This window comes from Nilaparvata lugens, chromosome 13, assembly GCF_014356525.2.
Source record: "Nilaparvata lugens isolate BPH chromosome 13, ASM1435652v1, whole genome shotgun sequence".
Lineage (NCBI taxonomy): Eukaryota > Metazoa > Arthropoda > Insecta > Hemiptera > Delphacidae > Nilaparvata > Nilaparvata lugens.
Window position 1 is genome coordinate 28,642,160 of NC_052516.1, and position 22,018 is coordinate 28,664,177.

At 31.9% G+C, this 22,018-nt stretch overlaps 1 protein-coding gene across 1 annotated transcript in view; it reads right to left on the bottom strand.

Moving 5' to 3' along the window:
- Positions 1–22,018, bottom strand: part of LOC111048641 (annexin B9) — a gene marked incomplete in the record, with an annotated part of 71,567 nt that overhangs the window by 3,109 nt on the left and 46,440 nt on the right. The window contains 1 exon segment of the mRNA XM_039440244.1: positions 2,783–2,967. Coding sequence (XP_039296178.1) covers positions 2,783–2,967 — 185 coding nt within the window.

Genomic DNA, 22,018 nt, shown 5'->3' on the forward strand with positions numbered 1-22,018 from the left:
GTTGGACCTTCTTCTGAAACTAATGGCTGGCTGTTGCTTGTATAATTTTGTGCTCTGAGTTATTGTCTGTTTAATGAATTTATTAATGTTTTAGATTGAAGTTTATATAAATTTTTGTGCAAAGTTTGCTGTTTGTATAGTAAAGCCAATAGCCACTGTGTTTCAACTGTAAACTAGATAAGTATTTAGTTCGTTTAGTAATTTTTAGACGCTTAGCTTGTAAGTTATTGTTCGTTTTATATTTCTGTGTTTTTGCCAAAATTTTCATCTGAAGATTATAAGTTAATTTGCTCTGAAACTGGATTTCTCATTCATAGGCAATAGATCCATTCACAGTTTATCAAGTATCTATTTTATTGGAGCCGACAACTTTCCTTAGCGTGTAGGTGTTATATGCTATTCCAACCGTTTAAGGAAAAATTGGTAGCACGGCAAATGGTACGCCTGTGGTGGGACCGAATTACAAAATAGATATGTCCCAAATGGTACACCATGAAATCCCTGGTTATAGAAATTATTAGTGGATAGATATCTTGATAGGTTATGAATGGTTTGTTGCTGAGTGGGAAATCAGTTCAAGAGAGATCAAGTCCTAATGAATATATTATCTGTGCAGACTAGCAAAATGGCATACAATATGAAATATTAAGTTGATGATGAGTTAATAGCTGCCTTAACACAACTGTTTGATAAGCAAGATGCTAAGTTAGACCAATGTTTAAAAATCAAAATGCTAGGTTTGATGAGTTAAATGCTAGATTTGATGAGCTAAATGCTAATTTTGATGCGGTTTGATGAGATGAAGCAAGAATGTACTAGCATTAGACTAGAGCAGGTTAGTATAAACCTTCTATTGAAAAATGCAAATGAATCAGTGAAAGATAATCATGAAGATGAAAACAAATTGAAGCAGGATGATAGTAGTGTTAAGATACAGGATCAACTCATTCAAGTTTCTGAAAATGTAGGCCTAGTTACTGTTGTTGAAAAAGTCAACCATAGTGAAAGTGTAGAATTGAATAAAGAAGTAGGTAGGGAGTTGTCTTCATTGAAAGTCAACTATCAAGAAAGTACTATTGCTACATTGAAGGTTAGGAAAACAGTAAACAAATCAATGTTTCTATGGATCAGATTACTACATCAAAAGTTAGGAAATTGTAAACAAAATGAATGATTACATGAGACAGGTTTCTGTAGAGGTTAGGAATAATGTGAACAAAATGAATGTTGCTTTGAGTCAAGTTGATGAATTCAACTTTCAACTGAGAATTGAAAAGGTGTATGCTATGCATTCTCAAGTGAACATGACAAACTTTTGTAGGCAAAACTGCTTGGTTGAAACTAATGAACCCATGAATAAAATCATGTTCTTGAAGAAAACAAAACACAAAGTTTCCATTGATGTATTAGTATTCAAAGGTTGTTTCAAGTTGCTTATTTACAAGATGATGACAATGAATCACATGATGAAAGGGTATTCCCCAACACACAATGATTAGGAATCCTGTGTCATGCCGGGATTCAGAATAGCATGACCGTAAATACTACGTATGGTAAGAGTCCATAATTGTGATTGATAAAATATTCCTATGTCAAAATAAAATTATGAAAAATAAGTGAAAATTATAAATCATTTTGCAGTAACAAATGGATATGATACCAAATTTATAAATAAGATGATATATAAGCAAAAATATAAACAAATTAATCCACAAAACGATAGAAATTCAGAAAATAAGGAATATATTTGTGTTCCATACAACACTATTCTCAATAAGGCAATTAGGAAGACGTTCGCAAAAAATTCTATTTAGGATACAAAACAACAAAAAATAATGCTTTTGATTTAATAAAGAAGATTTCTAATAATAAAAAATACAACTAGAACAAGTTAAAAAATCAGGCGTTTATAAACTGGAATGTAGTAATTGTGAAAAATTTTACATTGGTCAAACACGTGTAGATGTTTTCAAAACAGGTTCAATGAACATATTCAGGCCTTAAATTCAAAATAATACTACTGAAAAATCAGCGTTTGCTGAGCATTTAATTTAGAATAGTCATAATTATAGCAATATAAATTCTAATATGAAAATATTAAGCATTGTTACTGAAAGTAATAAATTGAATGTAAAAGAAGAATTTTATATCTATAAAACTGCAAAATTGAATAGGAATAATTTAATAAATATAATCCAATTTGACTTAAATAGTCCCATTTCTGATAAAATTGAAAGTGAATGAATAAAATTTAAAGTTTTAAAATATAAATTTAAATTTAATAACTTTCACCAGAAATGAATTAGTGATATGAATTTAAGCATATGTTCGTTTTATATCAATTAGTAAACAGTTATTGAATTTTATTTTATTTTATAACCTGAAGATGGTGTAATATATCACCGAAACTAGTTGTTCAACTATTTCAAAGTTTTTTTAGAATAAAGGGTTCTATAAGATTTATTTTGTTTTATTATTCATATAATCATTTTATATCAATGCTTCAGATTCAACCAATGAAAGCAGTTCAAAGTGAATCTTATAATGACTAATCAATAATTACTATCATAATATAATAAACAATATTATTATCTTATTACATAGAATTACTAGTACCCTAAGTTCCATGTTAATTTTGATTCTGTAATATGCACTTTTTTCTTGTATGAAATATAAAGGATTGTGTGGTAGAGAGGACCTAGAGTCCCTTACTCCGCCCTTAATAAAGGCAATTATTCAATAATTCAATTCAATTCTCTCTCTCTCTCTCTCTCTCACTCACCCTTAGAGCCCATTCAAGTCCATTCTCATAAGCTGCATCGTAGGCAGTTCGGATATCAGCCATATCTATCTCACTCCTAGAAATTAAAATCCTTGGACAAGCGGAATCTTCATCATCATTATCTCCCTTTATATCTTCATTCATTTCATGTGCGAAGTATTTGAAAGGGTCCATGGAAAAGTTCACTGCAAGGGAAACATTTTCTATATTCATTTTCATTCAAATACTTGACTAATATACCGTATCGGTACCTTCCATATAACCACAAACAAGATAGTATCTATGATACTAACGATTGTATCTGTAATGTAAAGTTCCATATATGAGGTCATTAAATTAATCAAGACAGAACTTAAGTTACTGGAACAGCTAGTGGTTCGAATTAAAAGCTCACCACATTTCAGGCTGTATCACAATGTCAATTTTGCGAATATCTCGAAAACTATTGGATATATCACAAACCTCTTATACTGGAGAAAGCTTGTGGAGAATTTATCAAGCTTCATTTCTGCTATGTTATGTTATGTTGGTGAAACACATTGATCTCAATATAGGCATGTATAGGTAAAAAATGAGAATATAACTTTAAAGTTACCCTCATACCTTTATCGAAAGCCTAGGGAGCTTTTGATATGTTCACCTCCTAATTATTACTCTCAACAAAGCTGCAAAGTCAAAATTAGAAATTGTGTTCATGTAATATGGGGAATATTGAGAGGTTTGAATTGTAGTTTTTTGTGCCTTTCTTTTAGGTTGTTGAACTGATCAAAATTGAACTAAATTTCTCCAATATGAACTCTAGTGAACCTTGTTTTTGATTGTTGAAGAATTTATTCATGCACAAACTAAGCACCTAAATTTCGTGTTGCCATAAAAGATTTGCTAACTTGCTTCTTATCCATCCAAATTAATGCAATCTTCTAGCATTTCCATAGTACTGGCTTGGATTTCGTAATGAAATTAATGCAAACGTATTTAGAAATGTATTTGAACCGTGCGACCCCACGACGTTTTAACCTGAAATTAGGCTGGGAGCTCCACGTGTTTTCTTGCAAATTGTAAAATTTGAGTGGAAGAGTGGCAGTTCGAAACGAGTCGTCACCGCGAGAAGATGTAGTCATAGAACTTGTCTCGGCCTCTAAACTAGGCTTCGGCCTATTTAGAAAGAAAATATTATTATTTTTATTTTGTATAACTGGAAAGCATGTAGTTAGAAAAATAGTACCATAATTAAAATGTAAATATGAGTGATTGTGAGTGTCGATTTATTTGTTAAATTTTCGATTGCATGGTGAGTGCCAAAATTATTTTATTAAGCTCAAATAGATTGATCACATAAATTGACCGAGGCCCTAAATTTATTTTAGATTGAGTTAGCAAATTCTTGTCTAAATATCAAATTTTTATCTAAATATTAATAATTATTGAATTGTTTGAATGCAACTAATAAATTAACGTCAGTAGCATTTATACAAAATCTTTTATTTCACGTTCCCGGCTCGTGATAAGTTACTTAGTTGCTAAAAAAGGGTGCTGTTAATAGTGAAGATCTTGGCATTTGCATTAACGAATCCATCCAAAGCTCCCAACCGTGGATTCAAATAATTTAAACAGTTGAGTGGAGATTTTTGAAGCAACTATTATTATATTTTCGCTTTTTACAAAATTGGGTCCTCTCATAAATAAATTCCCCCTGGCTTCCCACCCGTTACAAATGAAGTCAGGTGTGGGGTAGTGTTATTAATACCTACACCCGTTACAATGAAGTCAGGTGTGGGTATTGGCTATATAAATACCTCCTCCTATTACAATGGTGTAATGTGTGTGGGGTTTGTCTGCAAAAATGACAAACATCTGTAATAGTGTGAAATTGAGTGGGTATATTGTTTTTTGTGTGTCTTATTTTTCAGGTTTTTGAACTGGAATGAACTTTGGTTCATACTTTCAGATTTTAGTGTGAGAATATTTGACCATGTTTGTTGAATTTGCTAACTTGTTGCTTAGTTGTCGAAATTAAAGCAATTTTCGTGCATTTTTCAAGTACAGTTTCAATATCTTGTTGAAAAAGCTACTGTATTTGGGAATTGTACGACCATTGACCTTTTTGCACCTTTGGCTTTTCCACTGGAAGTTATGCTCAACGCTCGTGGAGGGGGAATAATTTTCAGTGAAAGGGCCACAGTTCGAATTGAGACGTAACTGGGAAAACATGTAACGGTGTGCGAGCCTCGGTCCTCTGAATGGGCCCATTTCCCATTCAGAGGGACAAATTGTTATGTTTTCAGTTATCAGTAATTTTTATCTAGTTAAATAGGAAACCAAATTTTGTGGAGTTAGTAGGAGTAGAATCAGGAAATTATTTGTGCGTGTGAGTTCAAGTATAGTGAGTGTTTCTGAAGAGTCCAAGTTTGAATATTGTTAAAATGGTGAGTGCCGAACTTTTGTTGTTTTTCTTATTAAGCTCATAATTTAATTTCATAGAATGACCGAGGCCCAAATTTAAATGCAGCAAGTTAGCAGGTTCCCAAAATGTATAGATTAAAAATTGAGTATGTCTTCTTGACCTGAATCAATTGCTGAATAATTCGTTCTATTTATTTAGAGTTCAATAGACCTGAAGTTGAATTTTATTAGTATTTTTCATTGAAGTTCCTGGCTCGTAGTTGCTAGTTGCTAAAACAGGTGACAATTAGATAATGATGATAATCTGTGCATTTGAATGAACGAATCCAATAAAAGCTCCCAACCAATCAAGGATTCAAATAGAGATTTGATAGCATAATTTTGGTAAATATTTTAGAAGAGAAGAAACAGCCCACCTCCATTTACTCATCCAAATGCCATAGAAATCAGTAGTTCTTATGATTGATAAGAAGTATCGAGAAAATAGAGTGAATTATTTACTCAAGTAGAATAGAAATGTTATTATTAATTTGTTTCCATGAATATTATGTCGTATAGTTCATTGGGACTCTATCCGACTATACTATATTATACTTTATCCAATTATCAATAGTTTTCTATAACGTTATAACTGGATTATTAACTTCATGTAAAAGTGGAGTGTATAATTATACTACATTACAATTCAAAGGGTTAAAGTCCGAATGTACTAGAGATAATCATTCATACTAATGTAATAATTGAATTGTTCTTTTTAGAGAGATAAGTATTATGTTTAAGATTTAGAAATTATTCGTGGCTGTTTTATTTCACAGCGGTCCATGTTTGTGGCAAACTAATTTACGATTGACTATGGAAGAACGATCCTTGTTAATGCCAAATCAATCCACAATAAATTATGAATATGAGACAAGGGACTCCATACGAGGATCGGGTTAAAACGGGTATGGAGAATAGGAGATAATTGCCAAGCGGTGTTTTCTTTTAAGCAATTATGCAACATCATTACCCAAATACTCTGCAACGTAACTCGGTACCGAGGTAATGTGACGATCAAACTATATTTTCCGGCATTGAGATTCACGAAAGAATTTATTAAACAAATATATGGGCCCATTATCAATTTAGAATGATGATATTGTCATGTATATAATATTTTGTGAAGTGTTAACCTTTTTTTTGAATAATGAATTTCTAAACATTAATTGTGTTTGATTGAATTTTTCCTGAATTCATTCCATTAGATGAGAATACCGAATAATTAATAATAGGGTTTCCTTATTACTAATTATCAATAATTTATAAATTATATCAATATTTTTAGAAAATCGTTGTTTTAACAAAAAAAAATTGTTTATTCAAAATCTCTTTTCAAAACCCATACGACAGCGATTTCACTGCGCCACTGCTGCTTCCTAAACTGAAAATGAAAATGAAAATGAAAATGAAATTTATTCTCCTTTTTCTTATACAAACAAAAAATTACAATATTTTATCTTAGAATTAAACTGACAGCAATTGTTTATAGGCGCTGCCAGTATCATATATTATAATTACATATTTCGAATATTATATTATAGTTGCTATTTCAAAAAATCTAAGCAAAGTATTTTCGGCCATTGCGGTACAAATGTGCATATAATGTGCAAGAACAGCTATAAAAATTTATTTAGAAAAACAAAGCAGAAGCGCAGTGTTGAATTTTGTAATATTAAAACAATACTATAACTTAATAAGAAAAATATGAGCTAAGTGGAAATATAAATCACAAAGTACAAAAAGTTTGGAAATTTATGGAGTATAAATACATGGCATTGTACCGGTAGCTGAAACAGTGTATGATTTTCAGGATAGAATTGAAAAAAGTTTTCTATATCTTGATATTGGAATAGCCAGTCTTTAATTATTGTTGAGAATTCTTTCCAAGTTCTAGTTCTTCTACCAGCATGTGGTATAGCGTTGAAGAGTCTTGGGCCTAGGTATACAAAAGATTTAGAAAAGAAGCTAAAATTTATTCTTGGTAGTCTTGATACCAGGTCAAGTCTTCTTCTTTCAGAAAAGCTGGGCCTGAAAAATCCATCGTTTCCACTTCGCATAAAGAAAATTCTTAAGACTTTGAAAACAAAAAGATGGCGAATTGGGAGAATACGTAATCTCTTGTATAAAGGAAACGAATTTTCTCTTCGATTTTTGAATAGTATTAGTCTGATGAAATGTTTTTGCAATTTGTGTAGTGGACTAAAGTGCACTTTTGCAGCTCCACCCCAACATACAATGCTGTATTCTAATTTTGAATTTATTAAGGCATAATATACTGTGCGCAGTGTGTTTGTATCACACAGCTCTCTCAAGTGATAGAATTTACAAAGATAGGTATTGATACTTTTCTTGAGATTAGATATATGTGTTTTCCAATTTAAGGCTGAATCAATAAAAATACCAAGGTATTTAATCTCCTCGACCTGCTCTATAGGAGGACATTGGCATAATAAGTCATATGTACAGCTATTCAGATGGAAAATAATAGGTTGCTGATTGTGAATTTTTGGTGCGCGCAAAGAGAAATTAATAAATTTGGTTTTTTCGACATTGATTGCTAATCTATTTCTAAGATACCATTGTTGAAGAAATTTACAGTCATGGTTTACTCTATTGTACAGTTCCTCCCATGATTTCCCTGAACTAACTAATACCGTGTCATCTGCATAACAAAATATTTTTCCATTTAAATTGGCATCACATAGGTCGTTTACAAAAATTATAAAGAGAATAGCTGAAAGAACTGATCCCTGTGGAAGTCCTGAAGTTACTGTTGAAAAAGAACTACAGGTATTATTAATTTTTGTACATTGAACTCTATCATTTAAAAAAGATTTAAACCATTGTAGGGCCACGCCCCTTACCCCTGTAGATTCTAACTTATTTAATAGAAGACCATGCTCAACCGTATCAAAAGCTTTTTTTACATCTAAAAATAGAGCATTTACATTCAACCCATCGTTTACATTATTATATATAATTATCATAAAGTCGACTAGTGCACGCTCAATATCAAAACCTTCACGGAAGCCGTATTGGTTTTTACTAAAAAATTCATATCTATTCAGGAATTTCAATAATCTTGTTTTTATCAGTTTCTCTAATATTTTAGAAAAGATAGAGAGCAGCGCTTTGGGTCTATAATTATTCAATAGTAATTTATCTCCACCTTTGAAAACTGGTACCACCACTGCTCTTTTCAAGACTTGTGGGAATACTCCTTGCGACAAACTAGCATTACACAGGTAACATAAAATAGGCAGTATAATAGGAATAATGTGTTTCAAAATATCGCTTGTGAGTGAGTCATATCCTGTCGATCTTTTTGAGGGCATTAATCTAATCATTGGAGAATTTCTTCTTCCGTAGCAGGGTGTAAGAAGATAGAATTTTCAGAGATATTGTATTTAAAAACCCTATTGTAATCTTCTGGTGAGAATTGATGATTCGGGTTTATATTCCTAAGTAGGTCATCCCTGACATTATTGGGAACACTTATAAAATATTCATTAAACTCCTTGGCGATAGTCGGTGAATCAGTAACAACAGTATTGTTATTCATTGTATAGATACTTTCAAAAGTTTTATTCTTTCTTTTTCTAACTGTTATATCATTGATTATTCCCCACTGAGCAGCTTTGTTATTATGATTTTTCTCAAATAATTGACTGTAGTAGTTTATCTTTGTAGTTTTTATGTCGTCAGCTAACTTGAGTTTAAAGGCGTTAAAATAATTTTTTAGTTGCAAATCGAAAGGACGATTTTTAACTTTGTGGTATAGTTTATTTCTTTTTAGCAATCGCCTATGAATATTACTCGTTATCCAAGGACTAATATTTTTTGCTCTAGTTAAAGAATTGACATGCGTAGTGACCACAGAACCACTCCTACATTCCTCTATGATTTTTAAGAATTCATTCCAAGCACTATCAACACTTGGTGCATTGTAAACTATTGACCAGTCACAAAGATTTAATTTATTATTCAATTTCATAAAGCATATTTTTTCATTTACCACTAACTGATCTCCATTTCTATCTTGCTGAGTACTATCTCTTATCTTTGATTTTTTAAACATGACGCCTAAAGTGCTGTGATCAGTAATGTCGGTTGTGAACAATGCACTTTGATACTCTAAAAGTGGACTGGATCTTACAAAGAGGTGATCAAGGCATGTTAACGATGCAGGTCTAGTTATTTCTCTTATACTACATGTATAACCCAATGAAGCTAGCAGATTCAAGTAATCATTTACATCATCGTTATCAACGAGAGTGTTCAGGTTTATATCTCCACAGAAAACTGAATTAATGCTGGAATTTTGTTCAAGCCAACTCTTGAGTTCATTTATGAATATACTTGGTGTGCTATTATGGTGCCGATAAGCGGCAAGAAGAACTATACAAAAATTTTCAAATTTAAAATTCAAAGAGATACAGTCAGCAGTTGTAAATTCGTTTTTCAGCTCAGTACAAGAGACCTCTTTATTAACATAAACCATTACACCACCTGATCTATTCAAGTAGTTACATTTATAAAAGCATTTATAGTGGTCTATCTTGTAAAGATCAATCTCATTATCTTTAATCCAAACTTCTGTAAGGATAATTATTTTAGGTTTTTCTGCAATATTTAACATAACTAAGAACTGGTCAAAATTCTTCCGTACACTCCTAATATTTTGAACGATAATTCCTAAACTATAGTAATTAACCTCAGGCAAAAAGAAATCGGGTTGAAAATAATCAAATGTGATGTTAGTATTACCTAGATCTAGATTATCTTCTTCCATTAATCATAGGAGTGTAAAATGCAATTGATTATTATTTTAAATAAGTACACATTATGTGTAATGTAATACGCACGTATATAGTTGAATTCTAATAGAGCAGGCAATAATCTAATAATCTCATTCAACCAGGCATAGGAAAATGAAATTAATAATATCCTAAAAGTAAATAACATGAGAATAAATTTACAGTTCTTCATTAAAACCAAAATAATGCAGTGTAATAACAGTGGATCTCTATGAAAAATACATGTAATGAGAATTGGGGATTTCTTAAACAAGTTTTTGTAACCCATCATGAGTGAAAATTCTAACTGCTTTGCTGTTGTGCTCCTTCCGAACGTAGATTTTTGCTTGCCGCACCCATACGAACTGGTAGCCTCGCTCCTTGGCCACAGCTTTGGTTGCCGCCAACAAAGTTTTATTTTCCTCGTCAGATGCTCGTTGATAGAGATGTTGGTTTTTGGTTGGAGGACAGGGTTGAGATCCGTAGAAGTAACATCTCGTTTTTTGCGGTATGCTTCCAGCCACTTTCCTCTCTGCATAGGGTTTGAGAACTGCACAATAATTGGTTGACACTTCTTAGCGTTAATTGACGGTACACGGTGCATGGAAAGTACACTTTCAATCGGAGAAGCAACTTCTAAAAGATTTCCCAGCTTCTCGACGATATCGTCCACCTTTTAACCCTGTGTAACCGGTATACCATCGATCTGAATGTTCATACGCCTAGAATATTGTTCCATCTCGTTTATTTTATTTTCAAGAACTGAAACTCTTGTCTTCAAATTTGCATTATCCGCTTCAATACTAGCAAAGTTTTTAATAAGTTTCTTATTTTCGTTTTGAAGATCGGTTATGTTTTTTAACGCCTCGTCCAACAGCCCAGACATACCTCTCTCAGTGGTTTATTCCTAAATTTCTCAAGAAAACATTTTTTTTTTTAAATCATATCCTCATCACACTTGGAATGGAAACAGGAAAATTGGTATCATGTTTGTATAGGGTAATAGTATTAGCGTTTACCGTTTATAGTATGATTGAATTGAAATGAATTATATTGTTACTGTAACACTGAAGGTTTAGAAGAGATTAGATTGTTATCAATCATGATTGAGTTGCCTACTAGAGAATTTCCCAGTTCAATGACTACAATTATCGATGAAGAGGACAGCATGTTCAGTCCGATACCAATTGATGTTATGAATCAGCATGAAATGAATAGAGAAAGCATACGTCCTATATTTCAAAAGGCACTTGAATCCGTTGAGCATGCAAGTTTACATACAGTGTCACAAAGCGATAAAGATAGCAATAGTATATGACCCATAATTCCATACAATCATGAATCAGTTACGTATGTAAGGTTACCGCTAGTTCAACCGAATATGACTGACGACACAAATAAGTCGTATTCTAAATTCAGCAATATATATAATAAACTGTCGAACCCGATCGAACAGTTAATGAGAGACTTACCCATTACTGATGGTTTGTCAGTGGAAAAATTGTTGAAATTTCTCGATATTTCTATGAAAATCAACGAACGCGGAAATTTACTTGATCAACAAGTATTCAATCTGATTCACAATTCCACAGCGGGACCTGCGTGGAGGGGGAATAATTTTCAGTGAAAGGGCCACAGTTCGAATTGAGACGTAACTGGGAAAACATGTAACGGTGTGCGAGACTCGGTCCTCTGAATGGGCCCATTTCCCATTCAGAGGGACAAATTGTTATGTTTTCAGTTATCAGTAATTTTTATCCAGTTGAATAGGAAACCAAATTTTGTAGAGTTAGTAGGAGTAGAATCAGGAAATTATTTGTGCGTGTGAGTTCAAGTATAGTGAGTGTTTCTGAAAAGTCCAAGTTTGAATATTTTTAAAATGATGAGAGCCGAACTTTTGTTGTTTTTCTCATTAAGCTCATAATTCAATTTCATAGAATGACCGAGGCCCAAATTTAAATGCAGCAAGTTAGCAGGTTCCCAAAATGTATAGATTAAAAATTGAGTATGTCTTCTTGACCTGAATCAATTGCTGAATAACTTTGTTCTGTTTGAAAATTTGACATGTTACCTGACTTCTATTAATTCGTTCTATTTATTTAGAGTTCAATAAACCTGAAGTTGAATTTTATTAGTATTTTTCATTGAAGTTCCTGGATCGTAGTTGCTAGTTGCTAAAACAGGTGACAATTAGATAATGATGATAATCTGTGCATTTGGATGAACGAATCCAATAGAAGCTCCCAACCAATCAAGGATTCAAATAGAGATTTGATAGCATAATTCTGGTAAATATTATAGAAGAGAAGAAACAGCCCCCCTCCATTTACACATCCAAATGCCATAGAAATCAGTAGTTCTTAGGATTGATAAGAAGTATCGAGAAAATAGCCTGTTTTAAAATGAAGAATTTCTCAGCAACACGAGCAGGAACATAATGTTTAAAATTTTATTGTTATAACATGACCTCAAATGTGAGACGTGAATTATTTTTGTGATGAAGATTTTTAGTTTATGTTAAGAAAGGAGTTTTGGAATCGGAAAATTAAACTAAAACTATTCTGTAGTTGAACGTTTCATGAAGATGGAAATCTTTATTCCGTTCTTGAGAATATTGCTGAGTGAAATTCGATTCAAGATCTAGAACAATGGAATAGAAATTTGTAATATGAGTTCTCCGGTGACTGCAAAAGCTGGCAACATCACACCAGACTGATGGAAAATTTAGAATGCATTGTTTAATAGATGGAAATAATACCGTATTTGTCTGATTGAAAACTTTGTGATATATATTTCTTTTAATTTGATTTATCATATTTTGTTATTGAAAATGTTGTGTGGAAATTTTAAAAAAATTATGTCATAGCAGAGTATTTAAAATCCACCAATGAGAGTGGATATTTGAATTCTATGTTTTGAAAAGTCGGAAGTATGTTTGTTAAAAAATAGGGGAAGATCCGTACCCACTTGCTTGCCAGAGGTCACCAGCGACACCCACCAATTTGAGAGCACAAGAGTAGATCCCTTTTTAAATAAATTTGCGTTTTAAAAATTTAAAGTTGTTTGATAGTTAAAAATCGAATTTCATAAGATTCAGTGAGGTCGTAATATGACATGAGTCATTAAATTCAGATAGTCCCATTGGAGAAGACAACAGTAGCCCACCAGAAAAGGCCTAGGACATCAAGACAAAATCCAGATTGCCATCATAATTATAAAAAATCGAAACATGAGTTCATTTGAAAAAGTTATTAAGGAGGACCCTCAGTGCTACAAATAATCACAATTAAATAAAGCTAGCTCATCGAAGGGTTATTTAAATATTAAAAGTCATATCAAAACATGTTCAAGTCTTAAAACGTAAGGGAATATTCTTAAGAACTATTTATGAGATTAACTATTTAAATATGCACAGATGGAATATTATATTAATATTTGATTTATTATAATTATATGCTCACTCATATATCTTTTTTTATCAGAAATTTATTGGAAGTTTTATTAAGCTCATGTTCATAAGATAAATTGATTTATCTGATTTCCACCAGAGGCCGAACCCAAGCCCTGAGATATATATTTTAATATTTATATTTCTCATATTTATTGGAAGTAAGATTTATAAGTTTTATTTGACAAGCAACAGCAAGTCGACAACTGAGCTGTATAAGTTGAAAGTATATATGCTGATTAAAGAAGCACATGATATTAATTGATGCTAATAAGCAAAGTAAATCTTTTAGTGAGCTATCTGTGATATTTTTTACTATATATTTTCTCATATTATTTTTATATTTGTTGCTCTATTTTTTATTGTTGCTCGTTGATATTTCATGTAATTATATTTTTTATGTTTGTTGGATGGTGTACCCTTTATTTATGATCCTATCTTCATGCATGACCAATCTTGTTATAGTCTACTCTATTACCAGTATTGACTTATTATTTGAATTTATCAACCAACTATATTCTTTACCAAATAAGTTGGATGAATCAGCGATATAAAGTATTGATTATTGAATCTTTGGAAATATCACATTATCAAGATTTACTTGAATTATTCAGAATCATTGCATCCGACTTGGAAGAATTGAAGGGTCATAGTATTAAGTTGCAGCAGCAATACGAATTAATAGAATTTATAAGGTATTCTGATAGAGTATTGCCTTTGATTCCGCTCGGTATCGTCTTACACTGCTGACCCCTTTGTCAGATGGTGGCGAGTGACATTGGTGATTACACCATATTGTCTAGTACAAAAATCAGAGCCCTTATATCTATCTACCTCTCCTGCATCTATATTTGTGGAGTCAACCAAATCAGTCATAAGAACTGTGAACTGTTAAAGCGGCCGACGTTTGCAGCCATTGAAAGCAGAGAATCATTTGAGCTCCTAGAAGAGCTGGTAAGAAACTGGTGGTATTTTTCTTTCAGGAGTCACAAAAATATTATATCTATTAAAAATCTTTGCTCTACCGACTGCAGCCAAGCAGGGCACATGTGACGACAAAAATAATGTTACAGAGTGTAGAATAATTAAATTTTATTCTACAGATAAGTTATTATTCTAGCGGCCAAGGCTGGGAATAGTTAACTAACCTGACAAAGAGTGAGAGAGATAGTTGATTTGATGGGAGAGAGAATCCGTATATTATGCATTAGAGATATGAAGATAACAAGTGTGAGTGAGAATGAGAGAGAAAGTAACGGTTGGAAAGAGAATAAAATACTCCTTGGACTGTACAATGAGATCAATGAAAACTAGAGTTACACAGTAAATCGTAATTATAATTTTGTCAAGACTCAAGAGGAATGTGAGTAGAAGTAAAAATGAGAAGGAACAAGGAGAAGAAGAACGAACATGACAAAGAATATGGAATAAACAGATGTAGAAACAAACGGAAAATTAGTTGAAAGCATAGTAGACAATTGAATATGAAAACTGAATGCCACTTTGAAAATGCAAGCTGGCAGGCAATTGTTTTGAATCCATAGACAGAGAGATAGAATAATTGTTATTTATTTTGAAATTAATTGAAACAAGATAACGAATTGAAATTGCATTTGATAATGACTTGGGAAATTATTCAAAGTTTTAGGAAATAGATTATGCGATATGATATTGTTGTTTTGTGTAGAAAAGTGAATAATATTGAGAATTATAACACAGTTATAACTTAATAATCAATCTAATTGAAGAGAAGCTTCAAAATCAGATGAATTTGAAAAGCTAGGTCTTGTTGCACAGAAGCTGATTAAATTTCAACCATTATTAACTTTATGAGAACCAATCAGAGAAGGCCTTTTATAAAAGAAGGCTTCTCGATAGGCTCTCGTAAAACTAATTACGTTTAAAATGAAATTTATTGATTCCTTTTCACAAAAACATAGCAAATTACAGTTTAAAAATAGGAAATAAGTTGATCACTCTAACCAGTATTTGTGGTCAACTTACAGAAAAAATAAAATAATCATCATTACTAAAAAAAATACATAAATGGTTATAACTTGATTTGAAATTATACAAAATAAAATCCATTGATTTTTGAGTCCAGCATTAATTGAAAATCTCTTGCACTCCGTGACGTCTGCAAACCAATGTGAACAAAAATATACAACCAATACAATTTATCTTTAAATTTTACTTAAACAGAAAAATATTCAGAGAGCACAAAACACTTTTCCATAGCCAGCCACCATTTTCTAGAGAAGAACCACAAAGTACAGAGCAAAGCCACACCTCAAACACCTCAATTGATGAATTGTTACATTTAATTTTCACATAAATTTTCAAAAAATCAAAAAATGTTCATTTCTTTCACTATTGACATGGTTGATTTTATCGATGCAAATTTTGGAAAACAGTCCGTTAAGGCACTCAGTATGAATTTCAGTTAAGTGTGACTCCAGTGTGATGACATCAGTGTTGGGCTGATCCGAATACTCATAGTGTTGGGCTGATACTTGTAGTCGACTGATGCATACCAAACTCGATACAGGTGACATCTCAGTTAGCATTGCCTCATGCTTGTAGTAGACGGCTGCATACCAAACTCAATACAGGTGACATCTCAGTTAGCATTGCCTCATGCTTGTAGTAGACGGCTGCATACCAAACTCGATACAGAGTCACGTAAATTTTGTATCATATAATTATACAATGTACATTTCAGGCTTGAAATGACAATGTAATTTGTTTTTTGGAAAAGAGATAGACGCTGCATACAGGATTAACTTAGGTGAGGATTAATTTAGGTAAGGTTTGGTTTTTTGATATTTTCAGCTTTCAAGGTTTAGAGTTCTGCATACATGAATAATTTAGGAGAGGATTTTTTTGAATCAATTCTTTCATGATACTGTGACTGTTATTCTGAATTCAAAGTTGTGAACGTGAACATGGATGGCAATTACCTCCAGGTAATGTGGTCAGCAATAGGCATTGGCATTGTCATTGGCATATGCATTGGTGTAGGCATTGGCATCAACATTGGCGCAGGCATTGGCATTGGCATTGTCATAGGCATTGGCTTCGACATTGGCGCAGACATTGGTGTAGACATCAGTGTAGATATCGGTGTAGTTATTGGTGTAGATATTGGCATAGATATTGGTGTAGATATTGGGGTAGATATTGGCGTTGGCATTGGTGTAGGCATCAGCGTAGATATTGGCGTAGATATTCAATTAATGAGTCACACTAGTTCGAAAATCACCCACATGTTCTTAACACTCTACATGGCATTCACTTGTTGTTGATTTCGAGATTCACGTGATAATTATTCTGATGTTAATGTCCATGCTGTACTTGTTATTTTAAAATGCTTATAAACTAAAAAGAAAATTTTGATTAGGCTACCAACACAAACTAATACACATGAAAATTATTTCTATGTATATAATCAATATAAAAATGAAATTTGTTAACATCTTATTATACAGTCAGCAATACATAAATTGTGAAATTTCCTCAAACTCTATAGAGATATCAATTACAAAATTTTAATAAAAAAATAATTTCATTTCCATTTATTCACTGTTCAAATAAAAAAAATTATCCATTCTTCAAAATTTAGAACATAAACAAATACATGTTACATAAATTTCATAACACTCTGTATCATTATCAAAATTGTAAAAAACATCAGATCATCACAACAAAAATAATTTCAATACATATTTCAATAATTTCAGACAATTGGTCTTCTATTCACAATCATTTCATAATACAATATATCTGCATTCCATTATAATTTAGTATAATATTTCACATTTATGATTTATCATTCAGGGTTTCAAAATTATTTATGTGGACAAATTTATAACTTTTCATTTTAATTTTTTGTTCAAATATTGTATAAAAAGCAAAATATTTAATATTATTAATCATCGTTTATCGGATACTATAGTTTATTTCGACTTTTCAATGTTCTAAACACAAACTACATTTCATGACAAAACTTTACTATCAATCATTAAACAAGAAATCATTCAAAACATCAATAATATTTTGCTTCAAAGGCAATCAATATTCATAAGTAATCATCTGCATCTATGGCAATCAACATAAGTAATCAACACAAAAAATATTATCTCATTCATTACTGCCTCTCTAAGTCATAACCTCTGTTATTCCTTCTTCAGGCAATAATGGGTTTCCATCTCAAAAAACAATCACATACCAGCAAAATTCTAATCAACAAACCCCACTAAAAATTCTACATACACTCCAGCATCCATTTCAAACAATAATCAATCATATCAAATTTATAGAACAAACAGTTTTTTTAAATTTAGAAAAAGACATCAATTACAAAAATTTTAATCTTTAACTCATTTCAATTAATAATATGACAAGACGTTTTTTATTTAATGAAATCATTATTATTCAAGTTAACTTTCATTTATATTGAACACCTCATATATATGGCGACACAATTCATTAATACTTTCAAATTTTGAAGTTTTATTATTATAACAAAAGAATATATACATAAGATTAAATTTCAGCATGTTCTGAATTGAACCATTTATTTTTTAAATAATTTCAGAATTTGAAGACTGTATAATAAGTACAAACCATCTCAAGATTACAATACAAAGACGATCAAGATGGATAATGGGTAAATAAGTTCCCTAAAAAATACAAATAAGAGAAAAAGAAAAATTGGGTAAATGAATTTCCTAAATAATACAAGGAAGAGAAAGATTAATTAGAGCCTATCCTACATGTCAGTACTAAACTTTCATAAGGAAGTATATTTAATAAAAATATACTGAAAATGAGAAAATGGGACATAATTTGCTCTGAAAAACCTAGTTACCTAATATGATACCTGACAAAAAATAGACATAATTAAAATATGTAATACATGATGAAAAAATATACAGCAAAGCAACAATTATTTACACTACAATAGATAGATTTTAGAAAAGTTAAGTTTTATCAACAATTTAAAGATTAGGAAAATAAGCTACTATTTTAACTTCCAAAATTATTTCAGAAAAAATACAAATTTAAATGACTATGGACAAGATTGGTTTAGATATGCATCATAGAAGAAATTTACTGAACATTGCACAAAGACAGGAAAGAATCAAAATTTGAAATGATTAAGGGCCAAGAAAAATAGGCTACAGGAAAGAAAAAAGACACAATTATGGACTCTTACCATACACTGCATAGCGATTATGCTATTCTGAATCCCGGCATAACACAGGATTCCTAATCATAACATAGTGCCGGGGAATACCCTTTCATCATGTGATTCACAGTCATCATCTTGTAAGTAAGCAACTTGAAACAACCTTTGAATACTAACACATCAATGGTGACTTTGTGCTTTGTTTTCTTCAAGAACATGATTTTATTCATGGGTTCATTTGTTTCAACAAAGCCATTTTGCTTACAAAAGTCAGTCATGTTCACTAGATAATGCTTTGCATACACCTTTTCAATTTTCAGTTGAAAGTTGAATTCATCAACTGGATTCAAAGCAAGATTCATTTTGTTTACATTGTTCCTAACCTCTACAGAAACCTGTCTCATGTAAACATTCACTTCATTTACTGTTTTCCTAACTTTCAATTTGGCAATACTACTTTCTTTACTGTTCAATAAAGACAACTCCCTATCTACTACATTACTCAATTCTACTATCTCACTAGGATTTACTTTTTCAATAACAGTAACTAGGCCTACATTATCTGAAACTTGAAATAATTGATCTTGTATCTCAACACTACTATCATCCTGCTTCAATTTGCTTTCATCTTCATGATTATCAATCAATGTTTCATGTGTATCTTTTAATAGAAGGTTTAAACTAACCTGCTCTAGTCTTATACTAGTACATTCTTGCTTTATATCATCAAACCTAGCACTTTGATCTTGTTTCAAATTATCAAACCTAGCATTTTGCTCATTAAACTTTTGTGTTAAGAACACTATAAGATTCAGATCATTTTTAATGTTTGCCATTTTGTAATATGCACTGATATCTATTCATTAAAACTTGACCACTCCAGAACTGACCTCCCATCCAGTAGCATACAATTCATAACCTATCAAGACATCAGCCTACTAATAATTTTTTATAACCAGGGATATATTTTGTAGTTTGAGTCCCACACTAGCGCATATCATTTGCCGTGCTACCAATTTATCCTAAATAGGTTGAATAGCATTTCTCACCTATTAACCTAAAGGAAGTTATCAGCTCCAAAATAGTAGATTCTTGATAAATTATGAATGGATCTATTGCTTTTTTATAAACATATTCATACTTCAGTGTTGCATCAAGAAAAACTAATTCTTGGAAAGACACCAGCCAAGCTCTTAAAAGTTTTAAAAAATCTGGTGTGGCGCACTCACACAACTTTCCTTGCTGTTATGAAAATTGATCACCTGACGCAAGTGTTCATGCGCATCTCAAGTCTACTATTCCAAGATCTGAGCCAGCTGGTGACAGGACAATAACGCTGGAGACACACAGAGTCTGCTATCTCTTTATAGTGAATGTTTTAATAGAATCAACAGTTTGCAATTGAATAATAACATTTTCTCGAATTCCGAGCTTATTTTCAATTTTAGGTGAAAATGTTACTGGACATTAATTGTGCAGTTCTTCATGCTCAATCTTTTCCGCTAGAAATTTTTTGTTTAAATTGAATCTGAAGCCTGATAATTGGGAATCTAAAATCGAACTTTGCATAGATGGGGCGGAGCTCCTGAAATTTTTACAGATATGGGACTTATGGCAGTTGATAGAGCTTATCAATGAATATATTAGGTATTGATTTGATCAAAATCGTTGGAGCCGTTTTTTGAGAAAATCGCGAAAAACCCGGTTTTTGACAACATTTTCGCCATTTTAGCCGCCATCTTGTATTGCATTTGATCGAAATTGTTCGTGTCGGATCATTATAGTGTAAGGACCTTAAGTTCCAAGTTTCAAGTTATTCCGTTAATTGGGAGATGAGATATCGTGTACACAGACGCACATACACTCATATACACACACCAACACCAATAGGGTACAGGTACCAAAAAAACACTTTTTGGGCTCAGGGGACCTTGAAACGTATAGAGATTTAAAAAATGGGGGTTACTTTATTTTTTTGGAAAGCAATACTTGCCTTACTATAATAGGGCAAGGAAGTAAAACAATTCTACACACACACACATACAGACCAATACCCAAAAACCACTTTTTTGGACTCAGGGGACCTTGAAACATATAGAAATTTAGAAATTCGGGTACCTTAATTTTTTTCAGAAAGCAATACTTTCCTTACCTATGGTAATAGGTCGAGGAAAGTAAAAAGACTTAATATTTTCAGATGATTTAATTTGGTATGGTAGTTGATAAAAGTATTTTGAAGCTACATATTGGATCGATTGCTTGAAAATTGATTCATTGACTTATGGTAAACGAAACATTCTTTGTGTGATTCTTCTTGTATTGTATTATAAATTCTCTGTACCAGTATTGCCAGCTCCGACATAGAATAGCTTCAAGACTTTTTATACAAAAAGATGTTGTAGAACATTTTTAATTACTCTTTCCATGATTAATTCTGTTTTAAAAACTTGGAACATACAATCTTCGGGGACGGAATTTCACTTTACACTTATGTGACAGATATTGTTCTAACTCTTCTGTAGACTTGGCAGAGGGAAAATCAGGCAGGCACATTAATCATGTTAGATTAGTCTTAACTATGTGTTCACGTATGAAAAGAATCTATTCTCCAGTTTCTTTTTAGGGGTTGTTTTTGCATTTTGCCTTTGAAGACTAATACTGGGCCGCCGTCTCATCGACAATAGTGTTGGTCCTTGACTTTGACATTCCTTGTATACACATGGCAAAACTAAGCATATACCTATGATCCAACGAACACGCACACTCACCCACTCACATATATGCACCACATTTGACAAAAGGAGACATTCTTTAAGAGGAAACAACTATCTAATACTTTTATTTCCTGGAATGAGCTCATAGATTGCACGTCTTTATTGAAAATTAACTTAGTTGATCGGTAAATCTTACATGATGTGGTCAATTGATTGATGCATTCAAATGCATTTGCCATCAGCTATCATACTCTGGAGAAGGATGAGGAGGAGTGGTAGGAGGAGGAGGAGGAGGAGGAGGAGGAGGAGGAGGAGGAGGAGGAGGAGGAGGAGTAGGAGGAGGAGGAGTAAGAGAAGTAGGAGGAGGATGATACTTATTATGGATGGTTATAAATAAATCATTCAAATCGCAAAATAATAAATATATTCAATGATCAATCACAGATATTGTAAAAAAAATAGAATATAATATGAAAATAGTTATAAAATACAAATTTGAAATTGAAAAAAACTATTGACATATTTTTAAAATGGCAGATGAAAAATTTCAGAATTATAAGCTGATTAAAAAAATATTCAATCAACTCAATTAGTTAGCCATTAGTCCAAACTGTAATCATTATCTATCTCTCCCTTGATTCTTGA